Source organism: Eleutherodactylus coqui, chromosome 2 (genome assembly GCF_035609145.1).
Source record: "Eleutherodactylus coqui strain aEleCoq1 chromosome 2, aEleCoq1.hap1, whole genome shotgun sequence".
In the NCBI taxonomy this organism is placed as follows: Eukaryota; Metazoa; Chordata; class Amphibia; order Anura; family Eleutherodactylidae; genus Eleutherodactylus; species Eleutherodactylus coqui.
In genome coordinates this window covers 58,678,319-58,696,881 of record NC_089838.1, presented here as the reverse complement: position 1 = coordinate 58,696,881, position 18,563 = coordinate 58,678,319, and the positions used below count along the sequence as shown (strand labels likewise).

General features: G+C 42.8%; 1 protein-coding gene across 1 annotated transcript in view; it reads right to left on the bottom strand.

Annotated features, from left to right (window-relative positions):
* SEC24A (SEC24 homolog A, COPII coat complex component) overlaps nucleotides 1-18,563 on the bottom strand; it is an 84,760-nt gene that overhangs the window by 21,994 nt on the left and 44,203 nt on the right. The window contains exons 4-9 of the mRNA XM_066591023.1: nucleotides 10,576-10,653; nucleotides 9,173-9,336; nucleotides 7,332-7,516; nucleotides 4,951-5,053; nucleotides 1,054-1,180; nucleotides 861-970 (exon numbers count right to left, since the gene is read on the bottom strand). Coding sequence (XP_066447120.1) covers nucleotides 861-970; nucleotides 1,054-1,180; nucleotides 4,951-5,053; nucleotides 7,332-7,516; nucleotides 9,173-9,336; nucleotides 10,576-10,653 — 767 coding nt within the window. The remainder of the gene's footprint in view (nucleotides 1-860; nucleotides 971-1,053; nucleotides 1,181-4,950; nucleotides 5,054-7,331; nucleotides 7,517-9,172; nucleotides 9,337-10,575; nucleotides 10,654-18,563) is intronic.

Below are 18,563 nucleotides of genomic sequence, written 5' to 3'. Positions count from 1 at the left end.
AAAAAAACCCCAAAAACTACTGATTGAATGTCCTATAATTGTATGCAGTTAGCCAAATTCAATTGACTAACACTAAATTGCAATGCTACAACACACCTTTATGTCAGTGTAGACTGCAAAAATACATTCCTCAAAGTTCATGTACTTGTTCATTCAAATACGGTTTGCTGTATGTACATGTTATCTTGGAAAGGTATAGTGCATGGCGGTATATCAGCCATGGTTTAAAAGTGTGGCACACCACGTATCATAAAGGTCACTAGATCCTACAAACTAAGGCTGGGTTCACAATGTGTTTTTTAGTTTAGGTTAGTGTATAAACTTTAGCTCTCCATCTCGAGTCCAACAGATTCTGGGTAAAGGATACCAAAAAAGTGTATATGTGAAGAGCTATTCATGACATGTCTATTAAATAGACACCATACTGTCCTATGTGTAATGGATGCTTAACAATGGCCTCTGTCACCTATGACCTAAAGGGCACCCATAGTTACATAACAAAATAAATAGATTTCACTAGAGTGGCCCTTTAAATGGATGCCAATCTAGCTTTTGGCTAGTGGATGCCATTGTTGGGCGCCTGTCAGTCTTCGTTTATCATCAGAAATTCTTCCTACATTAAACACGAGGTCAAAACTACAATGTGAGCGCGGCCTTAATGGCCTAGTTTTACAATCAATGCATCTCTCCAAAAGGCTTTAACAGCCAAAATAGGATGCATTTTTAAAGAAAATTCAATTAAACAGCTTTATGGCATTTTTAAGTGTTTGACACAATATTCAGTTCATAAAAGTAAGAAAACAGGTATAAACAGCAAAACTATGTGACATGAGCTGCAATAGCAAAATGTTAGTAATTACCATGTATTCAGATGGGGCCATAAATTCAATAGTGGCGTTCTGAACTTCTGGTCTTTTGTGGGGCTCACCATAGACTCTTGTTACAGGGTTGTACATGAATTCTTCAGGCACTATAAAAATATAAAAAACACGTCTATGATTACACTATCTGGAGATATAACTACATTACAAGAGAGTGAAAGGCAATTTTTACCATCATTTACTCTGTAACACAAATTGCATTTCCATCGCCTCTGGTCCAGAAAATTGACAAAGGGATTGATATAAGTCCGACACGAGCGACATCTGACAATAGTGCTGGATGTTACAACAGGTAGTTGCTGGGAAAACAAAGTAAATAAAAGTATGAACAAGGTTAAAGAAAAAAATAACTTAGTTGAGTAAAAGTCTACATTCAAGAAGGTCCAGTGCTTGGTTTTGGAATAGCATACTCAATTGTTAAAAAAAGGGGGTAAAAAAATCCACGACTGGATTGGTAAAACGCTGCGGGTCCCTCGTGGCATGGCAACCCAGCAGCACCGAACAGCTGAATCACAGGGAGGCCCAATTGGCAAGAAGCCCTCTTCTCTTTCAAACCCTTTAAATACTTTGGCTGCAGCAGTCGTGTGCATGAACAGCAGTGACCAATCACTAGCCTCAGTCATGTGAACAATAAATGGCATGTGACTGCTGCAAGTGTTTCTGGGACCAAGGTGGTGGATGTAAGAGAGCCCTTCCCTTCCTCCTATATACATATTTACCGTTCCCTGGCAATTGTGTTAGACTAAATAAAAGTGGTAGAAAACTTCCTTAAAAGGTTATGTACATGCCCATTTTCTAAAATTCATTTTATTTAAATCAACTTGGGATAGATGTTGAAAAAAAAATTCCCCATCATTTTGTCTCTACAGCACCTATGCAGACAATGCGCCTACATGGTAACTGACACACACTATAAGGGCTTATTTACACGAGCGTATATCGGCCAACCGATATACGCTTCAATCTAAGCAGCTCCCTCTCACCGTCTCTCTCCCCCTCTCCAGCGTTTGCAGTGGGAGGGGCGGGACAGGGCTAAGCTATGTTCTGCCCCGCCCACTCCCATTGCTGACTATGTACAAGGGGCAGGAGCTTAGCTCCGCCTCCACCCACTTCCACTGCAAATCACTCAGAGGGGAGGAGAGAGCCAGTGAGGGAGAGGGAAGGGGAGGTACTGCACAGATGGAAGCGTATATCACCGGCTATGAAAACGCCAGCCGATATACGCCTGTGTAAATAAGCCCTAAAGCATTAGGTTTCTAACTTTAAAAGGGATTTAATATTAATATATTATGTCATTTATTGCAGTTAACACGTGATTGGTTTTGTGCGCAAAGTCATTTCATTTATTGTTTTTGTCAAGTTTTGTGCTATGCTATTTTAAATTGGATTTACTGTGAATTAATTAGATAATAGTCTCTTAACCCCCTTAAAGACGTGGCCCTTTTTTTCCCTTTTCTCATTTGTGCTTTTTTTTTTTCTAAAGCAGGGAGGAAAAAAAACAAAACAAAAAAAGGCAACTTTTATTTATCTATCGTCGTCATTGTATGAGGGCTTGTTTTTTGCGGGATGAGTTGTATTTTTCAATAGTAATATTTAATGTACCATATATGTAGCGTAAAATGAAAACAAATGGCGCGCTTATATGGCGCACAAACTGCAATAAAAATGACAACTTAATTCTATGGGTCAGCACCATTGTTACAATACCAGATTTTTTTTTTCGCTGTACTACTTTTATTTTTTTTCAAAGACCTTTTTTTTTAAAATTATTTTCTGGCGCCATTTTCTGAGTGTAATAACTTTTTAATTTTTCTGCTGACATAGTTGTGCGAGGGCTCATTTTTGCGGTACGTCCTGTAGTTTGCATTGGTACTATTTTGGAATACATACGACTTTTTGATCACTTTTTATTGAATTTTTTTCTTGGAGACAAGGTGACCAAAAAAGTGCATTTCTGGCATTCTTTTTTTTTCCTGATGACGCTCATCGTGCGCGGTAAAAAATGTGTTACTATGATAGATCAGACTTTTACGTACACGGCGATACCAAATATGTATTTGTTTTAGGATGTAGATTTATTATAAATATGGCAAAAAGGGGGGGTGATTTAAACTTTTTTTTTTTAGAATTAGTAAAGAAAAAAAACCTTTTTTATTTTAGTCCCCAGAGACAACAACTTGCGATGCTTTGATTGCTTCTGCAGTGTGATGTAATACCATAGCATTACATCATACTGCTATCGGACAGGCAGGCTATCAAGCCTCCACACGGCGATGGCTTGATAGGCATTCTGCCAGGACAGCCCTGGCGCCTTTCAGAAGGCTCCCGGCTGCCATGACATCTGCATGGCTCCCTACTATGTTTGGTGGATTTAAATGCAGCTGTCAGAATTAACAGCGACATTTAAAGGTTTAACATTCCCAATCAGCCACGCGGCTGACCGAAGCTGTTGTCGCCAGGTGTCTGCTATAAGAAACTGCAGGGTCCCATGGTGTATGATGGGAGATCTGCAGCGTTAGGGTATGTATGAACAGAGATCGCGCGGCGGACGTAACGGCTATGATCAAGGATGTATTATTTGCCTAAACCGTGTAACTGGGCTTTCATTTTCATAATCAGGTTTGGCGACGAACGATTATGACACTCGTTTAAATGACTGCATGAGCGCCGACGTCATCACTAAAGTCGCTAGTGCAGAGCATTTACACAGAAAAACGTATCACTGCATTGCGAGCTTCTCGCTCAGCGCTTTACCTTCTATGTGAAGCGCTGAGCGGGGAGCATTTACATGTAATGAGAAGCCAGCGATCCAGTGAGGTTTTTTTTGTTTGTTTCTTTTAAATGACAAGTGAATGAACGGTGAGCGATTTTTTTTTTTGCATTCAAATGAATGAATTTGAGTGATTATGTGTAAAGGGGCCACAATAAAGCCTTTTTTATGGGACTTTCCTGAGTAATGGACATTTCTTGTTAGAAGAATTATGCTACACAGTTGGTTGTCTGTTATCATAAAGAAGCAAAGTGTGCATGAAAGCTGCAGAAACAAAAAATAATACACTTTTAAAAAATTAAGACAATGCAACCAGAAAAAAAATTGCTTCATTTTAAATTCATTGGATCAATTAGAAAAAGTGGCCTTGTCTTTAAAGGCCCATTTACACGCAAAGATAAGCTTTCAAATGACTAAGGACTTAAGGCCCATTTACAAGCAACGATTAATCGCTTGAAAGAAATCTTTTATTCTTCAGTTGGACAGTGATTTTTAAGTGAGCATAAAATCCATCTTTCAGCTGGAGATAACAGACAGCATGCTGTGTTTGCTGTCCATGATGCTGTACTCTACATGGGAGTGCTAATTATATTGTATTTAGTTGCTGTCCTGGGGCAAAACAAAAGACGCTGAATGCAGAGAACAGACCACCTGCTGTTCTCTGCATACAGGTCCCAAAGGCTCACTTACATGCAAATAAAGGTGATAAGCTGCTATTGGACATTAGTGTCCATTAGCAGTTTATGTAAAAGAATCACTCAAATCCTATCGTTTAAACAATTACCTTTTGCATGTAAATGGGCCTTCAGCGATCTTTTTGCATGAAGTGTCAATGGCCATTAACACTATCATCTTCCTGTAAAAGGGCCTCCAGGAGCTGTTTGCAGAGCCAAGCCTGTGATTATTCACATGCCCAGCTGTGCACACAAGCTGCATTGTTCTCATCCTGGCTGCCAGCAGGTTACAATGTTATCTGCCAGCTCCCTGTGAAGATAGCAGACTGTGGTCTACTGAGAAATAAATGTGTTTGCTTTATCTCCAGTAACTGAACAATGGATTGCAAGTTCACCATAAAATCGTTCAAATGAAAACTGCATGATGCAGAGTTTACATGTAATGATCACCACTCATTTTTGGTCGTTTGAACGAATTTTGAGCGATAATCATTAAGTGCAAATGGGTCTTAAAAACAAGATCCCAGCAGTGCTCTTTGTTAGAAGAGGACTTAATTCAGCGCTCTCACCAGGACAAAGGATAAATTAGGGCTCAGTTCCCCTCATAGATTTTATTCCCTCTTACCGACAGATCTTTGAATGGATGTAGCAGGAGCCCAAGGGGGAGTTTGGCTTTATTCAGCAGAGCCTGTGTTTGAGGGATGTTCGTTAAAGTACAGCGAAACAGTCTAGGAGATAGAATAAGTAAAAAAAAAATCAGCAACATAATAAAACCCATTTCATTATCTAAGACCCCTTTCCCATCTGCACAGGGGCTCCGGATGATTTCCGCTCGATTCCATCCTTAGAGCCGAACAAAAACACCGGCACATGCCAGCGCAGAACGGGCCACAATGACTAGTGGGGTCTATCAAGCTTCTGGAATTTTGATTGATGTTGTAACGGACGCAGGCTGCACCATTTCATCTGACGCAGATGTGAATGGACCCCAAGGCTGCGATAGCTTACAACCATAAAATTAAAAAAAAAAACAAAAAACAAACCTCCAAAATATGTAAAATTTCTCTAGTCCTGACATAAATAAGCACAACTAGGACATTTTAACCCTTCCACGAAATCAAACCTAAAAAATATGTTGGGTGTGTGTGGTGTTAGTAAGCAGCGGACTCTGGCATGTCATTGTCTCCTCTCCCCTGCCACATAATTACAGTGTGCCGATGGGTTTACATGGCAACCCGGAGCCTATCGCTGCCATGTATTTCAGCCCATTAACCCAATAAGGACCAAGCACTATAAATATACAGCGCTTGGTCCTGGATTTTAAGTCTGCGTCATTGTAAATCTACTGTGCGGGTTTAGAGCTCCTGCAGTCTAGTAGGAGTCGGTCCGGACCTCAGCTGTCAGGCAGCCAAGGACCCTGGGAAGATAGATGCGTTTAACAGATTTTGCCTTTGCTTTTGCAGACTATACAGCGCTCAATGAGCAGTATGTAGAGAATAAAGTAAGCGGCAGTGCAGTTTCCTTTTTTTGGACCCAGCAAGCATATCATCACTGGACAATCCAAGATAGCCGCACTGCTTCTCTGACCACCTGATGTACACTGTGCATTGGTAGCGCATTAGTACTCTTAGGACACTACATGGTGCCCTGATTGGCCAGCTTTACCCACATGAAGAGCCTTGGCCAATCACAGCAGTGTGTAGTGGCTCAGACTACCAATGTATTACTAATCCACATCAGGTGGTCAGAGAAGCAGTGTGGCCATCATAGTTTGTCCAGGAGCAGAGGGTCTCTTTAATAGACTATAATCTCTGAAAATACAATACACTGCAGTTACCAAATTCCTAGAAGTATTGCAGAAGTGATCAAACCATATAAGCTGAAGTCCCCTATGGGAATTAAAAGAAAAAAAAATTAAAAAGTAACCCGTCACCTGCCTAAAGTACTATGAACCAACTTATGGTGCAGTTAGGGCAGGTGACAGAGAATCGGGTGCAGTATTTTTCATATTCCTCAGCTTCTTGTGGTGCCTGACTGTAAAGTCCAGATGCTCTCCTGTACAAGTTTATGGAAGATCACGCACATGGGACTCTGAAAAGAATCAGATTTACAACCAGAGAACAGGCTTTACAGGCAGGTACTAGGAATAAGTTGGGCATTAATAAAAAAAAAAAAAAAGCCAAAACAGCACCCGTCTCCCTGTCACCTTGCCCAACAGCTCCATAAGTTATGGCCCTTTTACATGGGCCAAGAATCTCACGCTCCTTGTTGGCCAACGGAACGAGCTAGTTGAGAATCGTGCAGCCCAGGTTGGATATGGTGACGGTTTATGTTGGTGTCGGTGGGGAGTAGTTTTTCGTTTTTTTAAATACATATTTTATCCTGTATTTTTTTTTCTCTCAACATTTTTGTAATTTTTTTTTTTTTTTTAACATCTGTGTCCCCCATGATGTAATGCAAGATCTCTTTGGGGACATTCACACTTTTTTTTGTTATTTATTTCACACTTTACCACTGTAACTGGACCATCCATAAAAGCCCTCATTACACGGTAAACATCCTCTCTAGTGTGACAGTTGTCACTATCCGAATTGGTCAGGGGTCTCCTAAGGCCCGGCATCCCAGACATGCTGGGGGTTGCCAGCAATCATGTGCTCACTAGGTCCCATGCAGGAAATGGCTGAGTTTCTGGTATTCTCTACATAGCACTCATTGAGCACAATATGTAGCTTGTAAATATAAGGCAGGAGCATTTGAAAACAGGTTCTGTCTTTTCCTCCGGGTCCACTGCTGTGTCTGACAGCCAAGAACCTGACCTGCTCCTGCTAGACTGCAGGAGTTTTAATTCTGCGCCGTATATTTACTATCGGCTAGAATTAAGGCCCAGGATAAAGCGCCATATATTTACGGCACCTGGTCCTTAATGGGTTAAAACCGCGCACTGCACATTTGCTCTTTAGAATAACTCCAGCATGACTAAACAGAAGAAACACAAGACAAACATACTCTGGGCTACAATTCAGTTTCTGGATATCTTCCTGCAGGCAAGGGGCAGGGGCCTTAAGGGAGGTTGGTGGCAGTATGTTCCTCTCTTGGAGAAGATTCACAGCTCGAAGTTCATCTAGTTGCTGAGATTGATGAATACTCAAACCTCCTACCGATGACACCAAATTGTTCACTCCAACGTTGGGCTAAAAGGCAGAAGAGATACATTACTATACACAAGGTATATTCAGAAGACAGAAGCTGTAGAATGTATCATGTATGGAGACAAAGCAAGTATTAAACTAGGCAAACCTAGAGAATGAATAAGTAACTTGTCTAAACATTAAAGAGCCTACATCATAGCTGAACTTTCTAAACCTGGGGATCCAGAAGAGGTGAGACCCAAAGATACAGGGCTGTATCATATGGCCATCCCAACTATGATAAGTGTCTTACAGGGCACACAAGAGGAAAAGTACATATATGAGAAAATATTCTCTATTCTAAAGGGCTCATGCAGATGAAAAAACTCTGCTTATATGGAACCCGTCAGTGGAAGAACCCACTTTACATTTACTAAGAGAATGTGTGTATTTATAGGTTAGAAGTCTCCAATCAACGGACATGACAGCTTCTTGCAGTTGCTGCAAACATGTTTTGAGCAGCCGATAGGAAGGCATCATCAATTCATGTTGCTTGTGCCAAATTATGACCCTCCCATCAGCTTTGCGCAACGGAAATATTGATTCATCCGACTGACCAAGTAATGTTTTTCTACTGCTCAGTGATCAAAGTTTTGTGCTCTTTTGCCAACTTCTCTTAGACAGCAATTGCACTCGACCTAGTATTCTGCTCTTGTAGCCCATCCGTGCCAAGCAACCATGATGTGTGTTCAAACACATCAGTTGGAGCACCAGCATTATACTTATCAGACATTTGCTCACACTGCCTATACATCAGAAAGATTCTTGACATCCTCCTTTGACCCCTTTCATTGGCAAGTTGTTGCATCCACGCGATCCCCTCTTGCTGGATGTTTCTCAATCCCACTGTTTTTTGTATACTCTCGAATTGCAAGTTGACAGTTTTTGAAATACTGACCCATGCAAATTAATGCAGATGATCAGGCGTCCTTCAAAATCACTCCGATCATCCGGTTTTCCCATTTTTATGTGGATTCACACAAACTAATCCATGGGAAATTTGCTCACTTGATTTTATACTGCATTTCAGGGTCATACATCCAATTTCCATACAAGGAAACCTCCAATCATAAAAGGGCCTCTTATAAAATTGGCCACTCAGTGTATTATATCACACAGATGCCTAAAAATGGCTTCATGATGCTTAAAGGGAATCTGTATCCAGGTTTATGATGTCCTACCTAAAAGGCAACCAACTAGTGACAGAGTCCCCACTTCTATCAATGTATGTTACTTTGGCGCAGCCCTTTTCTTGAAATCACTGTAGAACAGCAGAAGCCGCGGCTGCAGTCCTCAATAACAGAAGCGCCTGTCGCCCTCCTGTGAATGACTGACCTCTTCCTTCATATACTGTGTGTAGGAAGAAAGTGAGCAATCAGTGGCAAGAGCAGCCTCGGGGAGATCGTGAACTACACTGTACGAGCAGATCACGGGCAATACAGCTTATGCTGCCCTCCGATAAGCGGTATAAACCTAGTGACAGATTCCATGCAATATTGGATAATTCCCCTTTAATGTTGGTGCATTGGCCACTGTAGAACGACAGTTTGGTCTCTGTCTAGATATCACAACAGTTTATATACATAGTAATGAAATAGTTCTACAGTAATAGAATAATAGCGTCACAGCAGACTTTGATATGCAACGACCGCAGCCCACCTGTGGAAGAGGTTGGGGTCTGCTAGCATACGGCTGGTTTACTGGTGTTAGTCCTGGACCACTTGCTGGAAAAACATTCTGGTAACCCGGTGGTAATGATGGGTACGCACTCCTCGCTATTTTAGGATTCTGTGGTGGAGTAGGCTGAACGGGTTGAACCATCCCTATGGTGTGAAAGAGCATTGAATTATTAAACACTTCCTCCAATACTAAATCCTTGTATCTAAATAGCTATCACAGAACCAGGGAGCTAGTCAACATAAACAGATAAAGACAGTAGGTAAGAAATATTGTATTCGTAGACATTAAAGGCTTGTCCGGCTGATATTTTTTAAAATAATAGCAGCTATACTTTCCCATTCGTTTTGCAGCGATCCTCCAAGTCTTTATGAACCCCTACCATCTGATCCCTTCTGACAGTCGGCGGCCGCAGTGGTCACATGCTGTCCTCCTGGTCTCACGGCTCCCAAGATAGAGCGCTGATGTCAGGAGTCGGCACATGACTACCACAGCCCATTATCATCTGCAGTGGTCTGGTAGCTGTTAAAAGGCCAGGAGTAAAAGTAAACTTTTTTGCTGCTGTGGAGTCTCAGCAACTCTCACCTAGCTGGAGGTCTTGCTGCAGAGAGCCCGCAGCACATTGCTCCAGGCAGGGCCCACTCTCTTTGCTCTACCCCTCCCTTCTCTCAGTGTCAAGAGGTACAAGCAGGGGGCGGCGGATGTACAGAGTGCGTCAAGGGGAAAATACATTTAAGGGCCCTTTTACATGGGACTGCTTGTCTGGCACTTCTCATCGCAGTGATATGATCGCTCCTGTGGTCTCACGTAGGAGCGATGATCATACAGTGACTAGAGGTGGAGCTGGCCGGAGATACAGCTAGATTGATAGAAAGGGGGGAAACGCTTGTTCCTCAAGACCCAATTAAAGGCCCATTTAATCATAACGATTTTGGCTCAAAATTCGAACGAATTTGAGCAATAGTAGTTCAGTGTGAAGGTGAAGAAAAAAACAAAAACAAAAAAAAAAACTCACTTGTCATTCGCACTTGTTTTAGCTGACTTTTCAGTCAGATTAAAAAACCTCGTTGGCTTGCTGTTCCATGTAAATGCTCCTGGCTCAGCACTTCCCATAGGAGGTGAAGAGCTTAGCGAGAAGCGGACGAGAGACCCGCGATCCAGCAGCAAGTCTTTTAGTTTAAATGCTCTGCACGAGTGCTGATGACCTTAGCTGTAATGTCAGCGCTTGTGCAGTCGTTTTAAAAAAAAAAAAGGTTTTTAACTGTATGCTGGGGTTAATCTCACCGTCACAATAGCGGACTACCCAAACATGCTAGGAAGACAGAAGGACTTTAGACATTATAGCTCAGAGCTTTGTGATATATCAAGGATGGGCAGGAACTTACCCATGAATCCACCACCTTCTATCGTATCGTAGCTGTTTTGAACAGAAGAGCCGCCACCGGCTGGAAGTTGAGCAACACCTGACAAAATACAAAAAAACAGGAATAGATTAACAAAGTGTATACTTAAAAAAGCCAATTAGTGTTCACACATCACAGATTTGCTGCGGCATTTAGTTTACGGATTCCACAGAAATGTATAGTACAACATAAGGAGGTTTTTAAAAACCCTATTCACTCACTGCGAATAAAATCCACTGAGGAAGAGCGCTCTACTACATATTTTTAAATCCACTGAATGCCCCATTTGTTGCAGAAATGTGGATTTTCACAGCAGAATTCATGCAATACAACTGTGAGTGAATTCAGAGGCCAAAATCCTCAACATATCGAATTTTGGGGCACGATGTGCGAACATACCCTTAGGTTTTCTTCTTGACACATCGATTAGAAACAGGGTTTAATAGCAGACCAAACCTGAATACAAGAGGCCCACCAAGTAGTTCACAACTATGGCAGCTTTTCAAACCACAAGGGCAAATTCAGATGCAGCAGATTTGTAGCAGACGCTTCTGCGACTGAAGAATCCATTGCCATACATCTAAATGGGTTTGTTTCTGCAGCACGCATAAGGATTTCTGCAAGCCCCATTCAGGTGAATGGAAAACCTACAGATATTACTGCAACTAATCTACCCCATGTCAATTCACTCAGATAGTCCAAATGACTAAAAAGCTGACCCAAGCACACATTCTCCAAAGAGTTTTCACCAATTAAAAGGGAATAGGCTGTAAGAAAATGGCACATTGCTTAAATCAAGTTTATGTATTAAAAAGTTTGAAAATTAAAATAAACAAACCACAATGTAAACTATGTATATAAAAAAAAAATGTTGATTTCTTACACTCTGGCCAGTAAGCTGAGACTTCCCGTTCTGTACAGCAGCCTCATGGGCCATAGACAAAATGGACAGGATACAACTACCCAGTTTCCCCAAGAATAAGACCTACCTTGAAGATAAGCCCTAGTTACTGGTTTAGGGGATTCATAAATACCACCTCCAGGAAGCGATGGCTGTGATTGGTTCTTTGACCACTGCCCAACCAATCAATGTAGCGCTGGATGAACTAATTTAATGGCTGCGATTGGCCATGGCTTAGCCAATTCATAAATCCAGCCTCTACAATGCAATGGCTGTTTGGCCTTGCAGTGGTGGAAGAACCAACCAATCATAACCATCGAATTAGTTCATCCTGCACTCCATTGATTGGCAAAGCAGCGCAGCAGTCGAAGAACCAATCACAGCCCTCACTTCCTGGAGGCGGGATTTATGATTTCTATAACCAGGAAGTTATGTTGTATGAGCGGTCGAGGACTGCAAGAAGCGCGTCGGAAAAGGAAGAGCAGCAGGAGGGACCTGGAACGAGTCTGCTAGGCAAGTATAAGATCTCCCCTGAAAATAATACCTAGTGCCTCTTTTGGGCAAAAATATAAGAGATAAGTGTTATGAGCATGCTCTAGGACATGTGCAGAAGTCATTGTGCAGGAAGGGGAGAAGGTGAGCATCATTTTCTGATGACACATTCCCTTTAAAGTTCAAGGTGTCAGACATACCACCATCTACTTTTACACAGACAAGTCTTAAAAGAGCACCAAAATGGTAGGAATAGAAAAGTTAATTTGGAAATCCCTCACCCCCGAGGGAAGGCTATTCTCCAGAAAGTATCTCTACAGTAAATCCATGTGCAGGTCATGGAATTTTTCTTTGTTTTTTCACAAAAACAAAGACAAAACAAAACCTTAAAATTGTGCTTACAGTACTGTGCAAACATTTTATGTGGGCGTGGAAAAAAATGCTGCAAAGTAATAAATGCTTTCAAAAACCGAAGGGTTAATGGCTTATTTTTAATAAAATACAAAAAGTGAGTGTCCTAAAGGAAAAAAACTAAAATTAAAACAAAATTTGGTGTGGCCATACTCGTCTTGTGGCCATACTTGTCTAGTTTTTGAAGGAAGTCGGCAGGAAGGTTGTTCCACAACACTACACATCACCAATCGAATACCGTACCCCCAGGGAAGATGGTGGGGGCAGCATTATGCTTCAGGGCTGTTTTTTTTTTTATTGCCGTTAGATCTGGGGCTTTAGTCAACAGTTCCAAATATCAGTTTATTTTGGCACAAAACCTTCAGGTCTCTGCTAAAACCTGAAGATGAAGAGGATTTTCACCTTTCAGGCTGGGTTCACACTCCGGGTATTCCCGGCGGAAATCCCGCGGTTTGGCCGCAGCAAAAACCGCGAGATTTCCGCCGGGAGAACCGTCGCGGAAAAACCCGTGGCAGCTTTGAAGCGGCCCGGCCGCTCACTCTACCGCTGCGGCCGGCGCTCCCATAGAGGAGAGCGCGGCCGCGGCGGAAAGAAAAGATAAACAGACATGCTGCATATTCTGAAAGCCTGACTTACCGCAGCGGATTGGCCGCCCCGTCTGGACGAGATTTCTGAGAAATCTCGTCCACATGGCTGGCTAATCCCGAGATTAGCGGACGCGGGCGGATTTGCCCTGGCGAAACTCCGCAGCAAATCCGCCCTGTGTGAACCCAGCCTCAGAACAACGACCCAAAGTTTACCTCCAAATCAACGAAAAAAAATGGCTTTTTCAGATAATGATCAAAGTTTTGGAATGGCCACGCAAGAATCCCATTGAAAATCTGTGTGTTGACCCGAAGAGGGCGCTACACACAAGATGCCCTTGCAATCTGACAGATTTATAGCGCTTTTGCAAAGAAGAGTACAATACAGACCACAGTGACCCCCATTAATACAAGTGCGCCTTCACCGAACCTCCAGCGGCGCAGGAATGTTCTACCAATGGTCACACTCAGACAGCAATATGGAGCCTGTCAGAGGTTCGGGATGCTGGGAACTCCCGTACGCACTACATGCTAGAACAGGGGGTGAGAAGGAGTGAGGATTTCCTCTGCATACAGTGCCGCCCGGCATTCGAAGCCAGACAGCCTCCATACTACTGTGCGAGACGGCTGCTGGTAAACGAGTGGCGATGGGAAGCAGGCAAGGCCACGGCAGGGCGAGGTACACTTGGTGACAAGGTCGTAAAAAAGTCTTGTCGCTAAATGTGAATTCTAGGCCACATTGGCAACCCTTTTGGTCACTATCTGGAGTCCTGTAATGATAAAATTATAGTTTGTTACAATTGACCTTCAGATACACTTGCCAATTTATATAATTGTTCAGAAAGTAGCGATTTGTAATGTTTATTACTCTGTTTAAATTGGCCAAACACCCGAAGATTTGCGCTTGGAAGGGAGCATCTGTCACAAGATAGCTACTTGCACCCAGTTTGTAGCAGGCTAATTATAACCGCTGCATTGAGTTTCTCCAGTATATTTCTGTTCTCCAGAGAAGCGGCCGGCCCCCGGGGACGAGCTGCAGTAAATATCAGCACAGTAAAAATACAGCTTAAGTGAAACCTGTTGCAATGCAGGTTGGTAGAGAAGATATACCCATTACCAATATGAAAGCCAGAACTGCCTGTACCAACGTGCAAGGATGGAAATTACTTCAATACATTTCTATTCTAAACATACTTTTAAAGACATTATCAGGACGAAATTATAGTTGCTCACAAAATAATGTGATTCAACGCATTACTTAAAAGAAAAAAGGACAGAAATAAACACAGCATGCTAAAGTTTAGACCAAAAAGAAGGTTTTCAGTCCTTTTCTGGCTGCTTTAAGAAAAATTAAAAAGAAATATATACAAAAAAAAACAAACAAAAAAACAAACAAGACTGGCTACAAAAATCAAGCCCACCCTCTCCTTGCAGAAGCTGTCAGTAACCAGCACACAGCACTCTACGGTCTCCGTCAGCAGCTTAAAGGGGTTGTCTCGCGCCGAAATGGTTTTTTTTTTTTTCTTCAATAGCCCCCCCGTTGGGCGCGAGACAAACCCAAGGGATGGGTTAAAAAATATATATATATATATTACTTACCCGAATCCCCGCTCTGCGACGACTTCTTTCTTCCTTCTCCAAGATGGCCGCCGGGATCTTCACCCACGATGCACCGCGGGTCTTCTCCCATGGTGCACCGTGGGCTCTGTGCGGTCCATTGCCGATTCCAGCCTCCTGATTGGCTGGAATCGGTACACGTGACGGGGCGGAGCTACGATGACGACGCGGGACCAGCTCTCCGGCACGAGCGGCCCCATTCACCAGGCAGAAGACCGGACTGCGCAAGCGCGTCTAAAATCGCCAGAAGACAGCGAATTTAGACACATCCATGGCGACGGGGACGCCAGCAACGGAGCAGGTAAGTGAATAACTTCTGTATGGCTCATAATTAATGCACGATGTATATTACAAAGTGCATTAACATGGCCATACAGAAGTGCTGAACCCCACTTGCTGCCGCGAGACAACCCCTTTAAGGCCTTGCTGCAATATCTGGACAGATAGGAGATGTTGGTGTCACGTTGCAAGCACTATTTCGGGCTCCAATAGAAGTCCCTGTGCTCTGTCAGACACTGTATGGCTTTTATTATAAACAGAAGCAACAATGCAGATGTGACCTGAACCCAAGGGGGCACTGGTTTAACGCCATTGATAAGGGTATTCTCATCTTATGCATTTATGACCTTAACAGGACATGCCACAAGCAACTGGTTATGCAACAACTTCAGGGTCCGCATTTATTGAGAATGGGTGTCCACAGAGCTCTTCTCTTTCCAGAGCCTCCATAGGCCACAAAAGACGATTGCACGGCCACTCCTCCATTATAACGGATACAGCAAGCTGCAAACAGCAGGCCAGGAAGGAATAAACAGGCGAGGGGTAGAAGAGATGTTTCCTGTAAGTGTTCTTAAGAAAAAAAAAAAAAAAGGTGGGTAAAACCCAGCCAAGGCCAGGCTTGCCCATCCCAGTTAGTGTGCAGACCCAGGTCTGGAGTGTGCCATTGCCAGCTCACAAGTTTTGGAGCTGTCTTCTAAATCTTGCTACGATTTTGCCAGACTTTGAAAGATCTAAATCTTTCTATACTGAACCATCCACATACATAAAATAAAAAAGCTATATACTGAATACATGTCCGTGGAGAGGTGCTTATTCTTTACAGTATGAAGCAATTGGGGTTGTATTAGGTGTGTATTAAGGTCCACTTACATGCAAAAATGATCCCTCAATACTGTCAGTCTCTGATGAATTTTGAGTGATCATTTTGCATTAGGCCATTAGTAGGTAACTGGCTTCATTTGCATGTATTTAGAGAACAGCAGGTGGTCTGTTCTCTAAATACATAACTTTTGCTGCATACAATGCTATCAGCGCTGTCCGCGAAGAGCTTTTATGCTAAACTCAGCGATGGACAAAGAGTGCACGGTAAGTGCACGATTGGCACACATTTACCGTCGTTTGGACGAATTTTGAGCGATAATCGTTGCGTGCAAGTCAGCCTTTACATTAAAATTGTTCCTACACAATTGACACTGATCACCAATCCAACTGCAGGTAACCCCCTTTAAGGCCAGGTTCACACAGGTTATAATATCCAACTCATGCAGTTTAAGGTCAATGTAATGTATACCCAGATGTGGCTTCCCTCAGAGGTAACAGGCCGGATTTGCATTGTGGAATCCAGAGCAGGCATTTACCTTCAGATTCCGTAGCAAATGCCTGCCATAGCACGCAATGTAAGAGCAGGTTTTACGCCCAGAAGCGGAAATAAAATTGCGAATTTGCGATTGCAGGAGTCGTAATCGCCTAGCAACAGCACGGTCACATCTATACTGCACATGTGCCCCAGCTCGTGCGTGTTGGCACATCCGCAGTGCAGAAGAAAAAGCATCCAGACAGGTACGCAGTGCTCACTGGCCGGGCACTGGGTCAGTTTCCACTGTGGGTTCCCACATGTGGAATCCAACCCGGTCGTGTGCATTCGGCCTGTGGTTTTTAGTTTTATATAGGGTGACTTAAGCTGGCTGTCCACGGGCGATATTTCATAGTGTGATCCGCAGTGATAAATCACACGCGGATCACGCTTGAAACGCTTTCCATAGGATAACTATGGAAAGCGCAGCCCGATGTACACAAGCGGGAAATCCATAGCGATTTTCCGTTCTCGTCTAAAAATATTCCGTCGCGGCCGTGGACAGGCGGCCCTAAATGGATTTCAACGGTGAAAACTTGACATAAAATCCCCACATACAGAACTGTACATGCTGTTTCAGTAGAATCCTCTGGAATGATCACAGCACCAGCAGGTATTAAACAGGCAGTTTGCAGATACCTTCTTGCAGGAAGACGCTGTTTATACTGTTACAAACTTTAACAAGTTGAAGCTTCTAGAGAGATTGCATAAGGCATACCTCCTCCTTAAAAGTAGGTATTTAAGTGTTTCCCATGTGCCCAGGGTGTGAATGCATTACTCAATCACAGTTTACTCTTGCATGTCCCTAGATTCAGCAAATATTGCCAGTATTCAGGGCCTTCAAATTCTTGGAACATCCAAAGAAGAGATGAACACTAACCCTTAGCTTCACACCAGGAACACTCATGAAATTAGTAGTGCTACTCCATTTACTATAATAGGGCCCATCCGGCTTCTGGCATGTCACCCAACATTTTACCAGATGAAATCACCCATCTATTAAATCCAGATTATTGGATGAAATAGCGCCCAACATGCTACGCCAGATCATCTGGGAATCTTGTCATATCTGCGCCAGACGCTCCAAATGGGGCCTCCGATGCAGATATGAACGTAGCCTTTAGGCCTCATTCACACGCGCGACAAAGTCGCGTTGCTACATATTGCATATATGTGAAGCCCATGCCTTCCTATTGGTTAACCCCTTCGTGACGGCCCTATACTGTTTTTATGTCCTGCTGTTGCATGAAGAGTATGGAGGGAGATAGCACTGCCATCTCCCTCCATACAGTGGGGGCGTCAGCTGTTTATTACAGCTGACACCTGCGGGCAATAGCCACAATCGGCCGATCACGGCTATTAACCCTTTAAATGCCGCCGTCAATTCTGACAGCGGCATTTAAATCCCCCGAATGAGGTTCAGGGGGTCCCGTACGGCCCCCCTGCGGTAAGATCTGGGAAGCCGTGCAGGTGTTATGGCAGCTGGGGGCCTCCTGAAAGGCCCCAAGGCAGCCTTAGCAGACTGCCTATCAAGCCATCCCCGTGGGGTGGCTTGATAAACTGCCTGTCAAAAAGCAGTATGATGTAATGCTATAGCATTACGTCATACTGCAGGAGCGATTAAAGCATCGCTGGTTGTAGCCCTCTAGGAGGACTAAAAGAAAGTGTATAAATAAGATCAATAAAGTATTAGTAATTATTAAAAAAAAAAAAAGTTCAAAAAACCCCCTTTTTGCCATATTTGCAATTAAAAAAACAAACAAAACAAAAAAACCCCCATCAAAATAAACCAAAAATACGTGTTTGGTATCGCTGTGTCCGTAAAAGTCCGATCTATCAAAGTAATGTATTATTTACCCCGCACGGTTAACGTGGTCCGAAAAAAAATAAAAATAAAGAACGCCCGAAATGCACTTTTTTTGTCACCCTATCTCCGAGAAAAAATGTAATAAAAAGCGATCAAAAAGTCAATTGTATACGAAAATGGTACCAACGGAAACGACAGGACATACCGCACAAAATGAGCCACCGCACAAAATGAGCCATCACATTACTATGTCAACAGAAAAATAAAAAAAGTTATTGTGCGCAGAAAATAATTTAAAAAAAAACTACATAAGTTTGGTATCCTATTAATCGTACTGACCCATAGAATAAAGTTTTCGGGTCATTTTTGTTGCAGTTTGTGCGCCGTATAAACAGAACATACCGAAAGATGGTGGAATGTCTTTTTTTCCCCATTTCTGTCCGCTTAGAATTTTTAAAAAGTTTTTCAGTACATGATATGGTACAATAAATAGTACCATTGAAAAATACAACTCGTCCTGCAAAA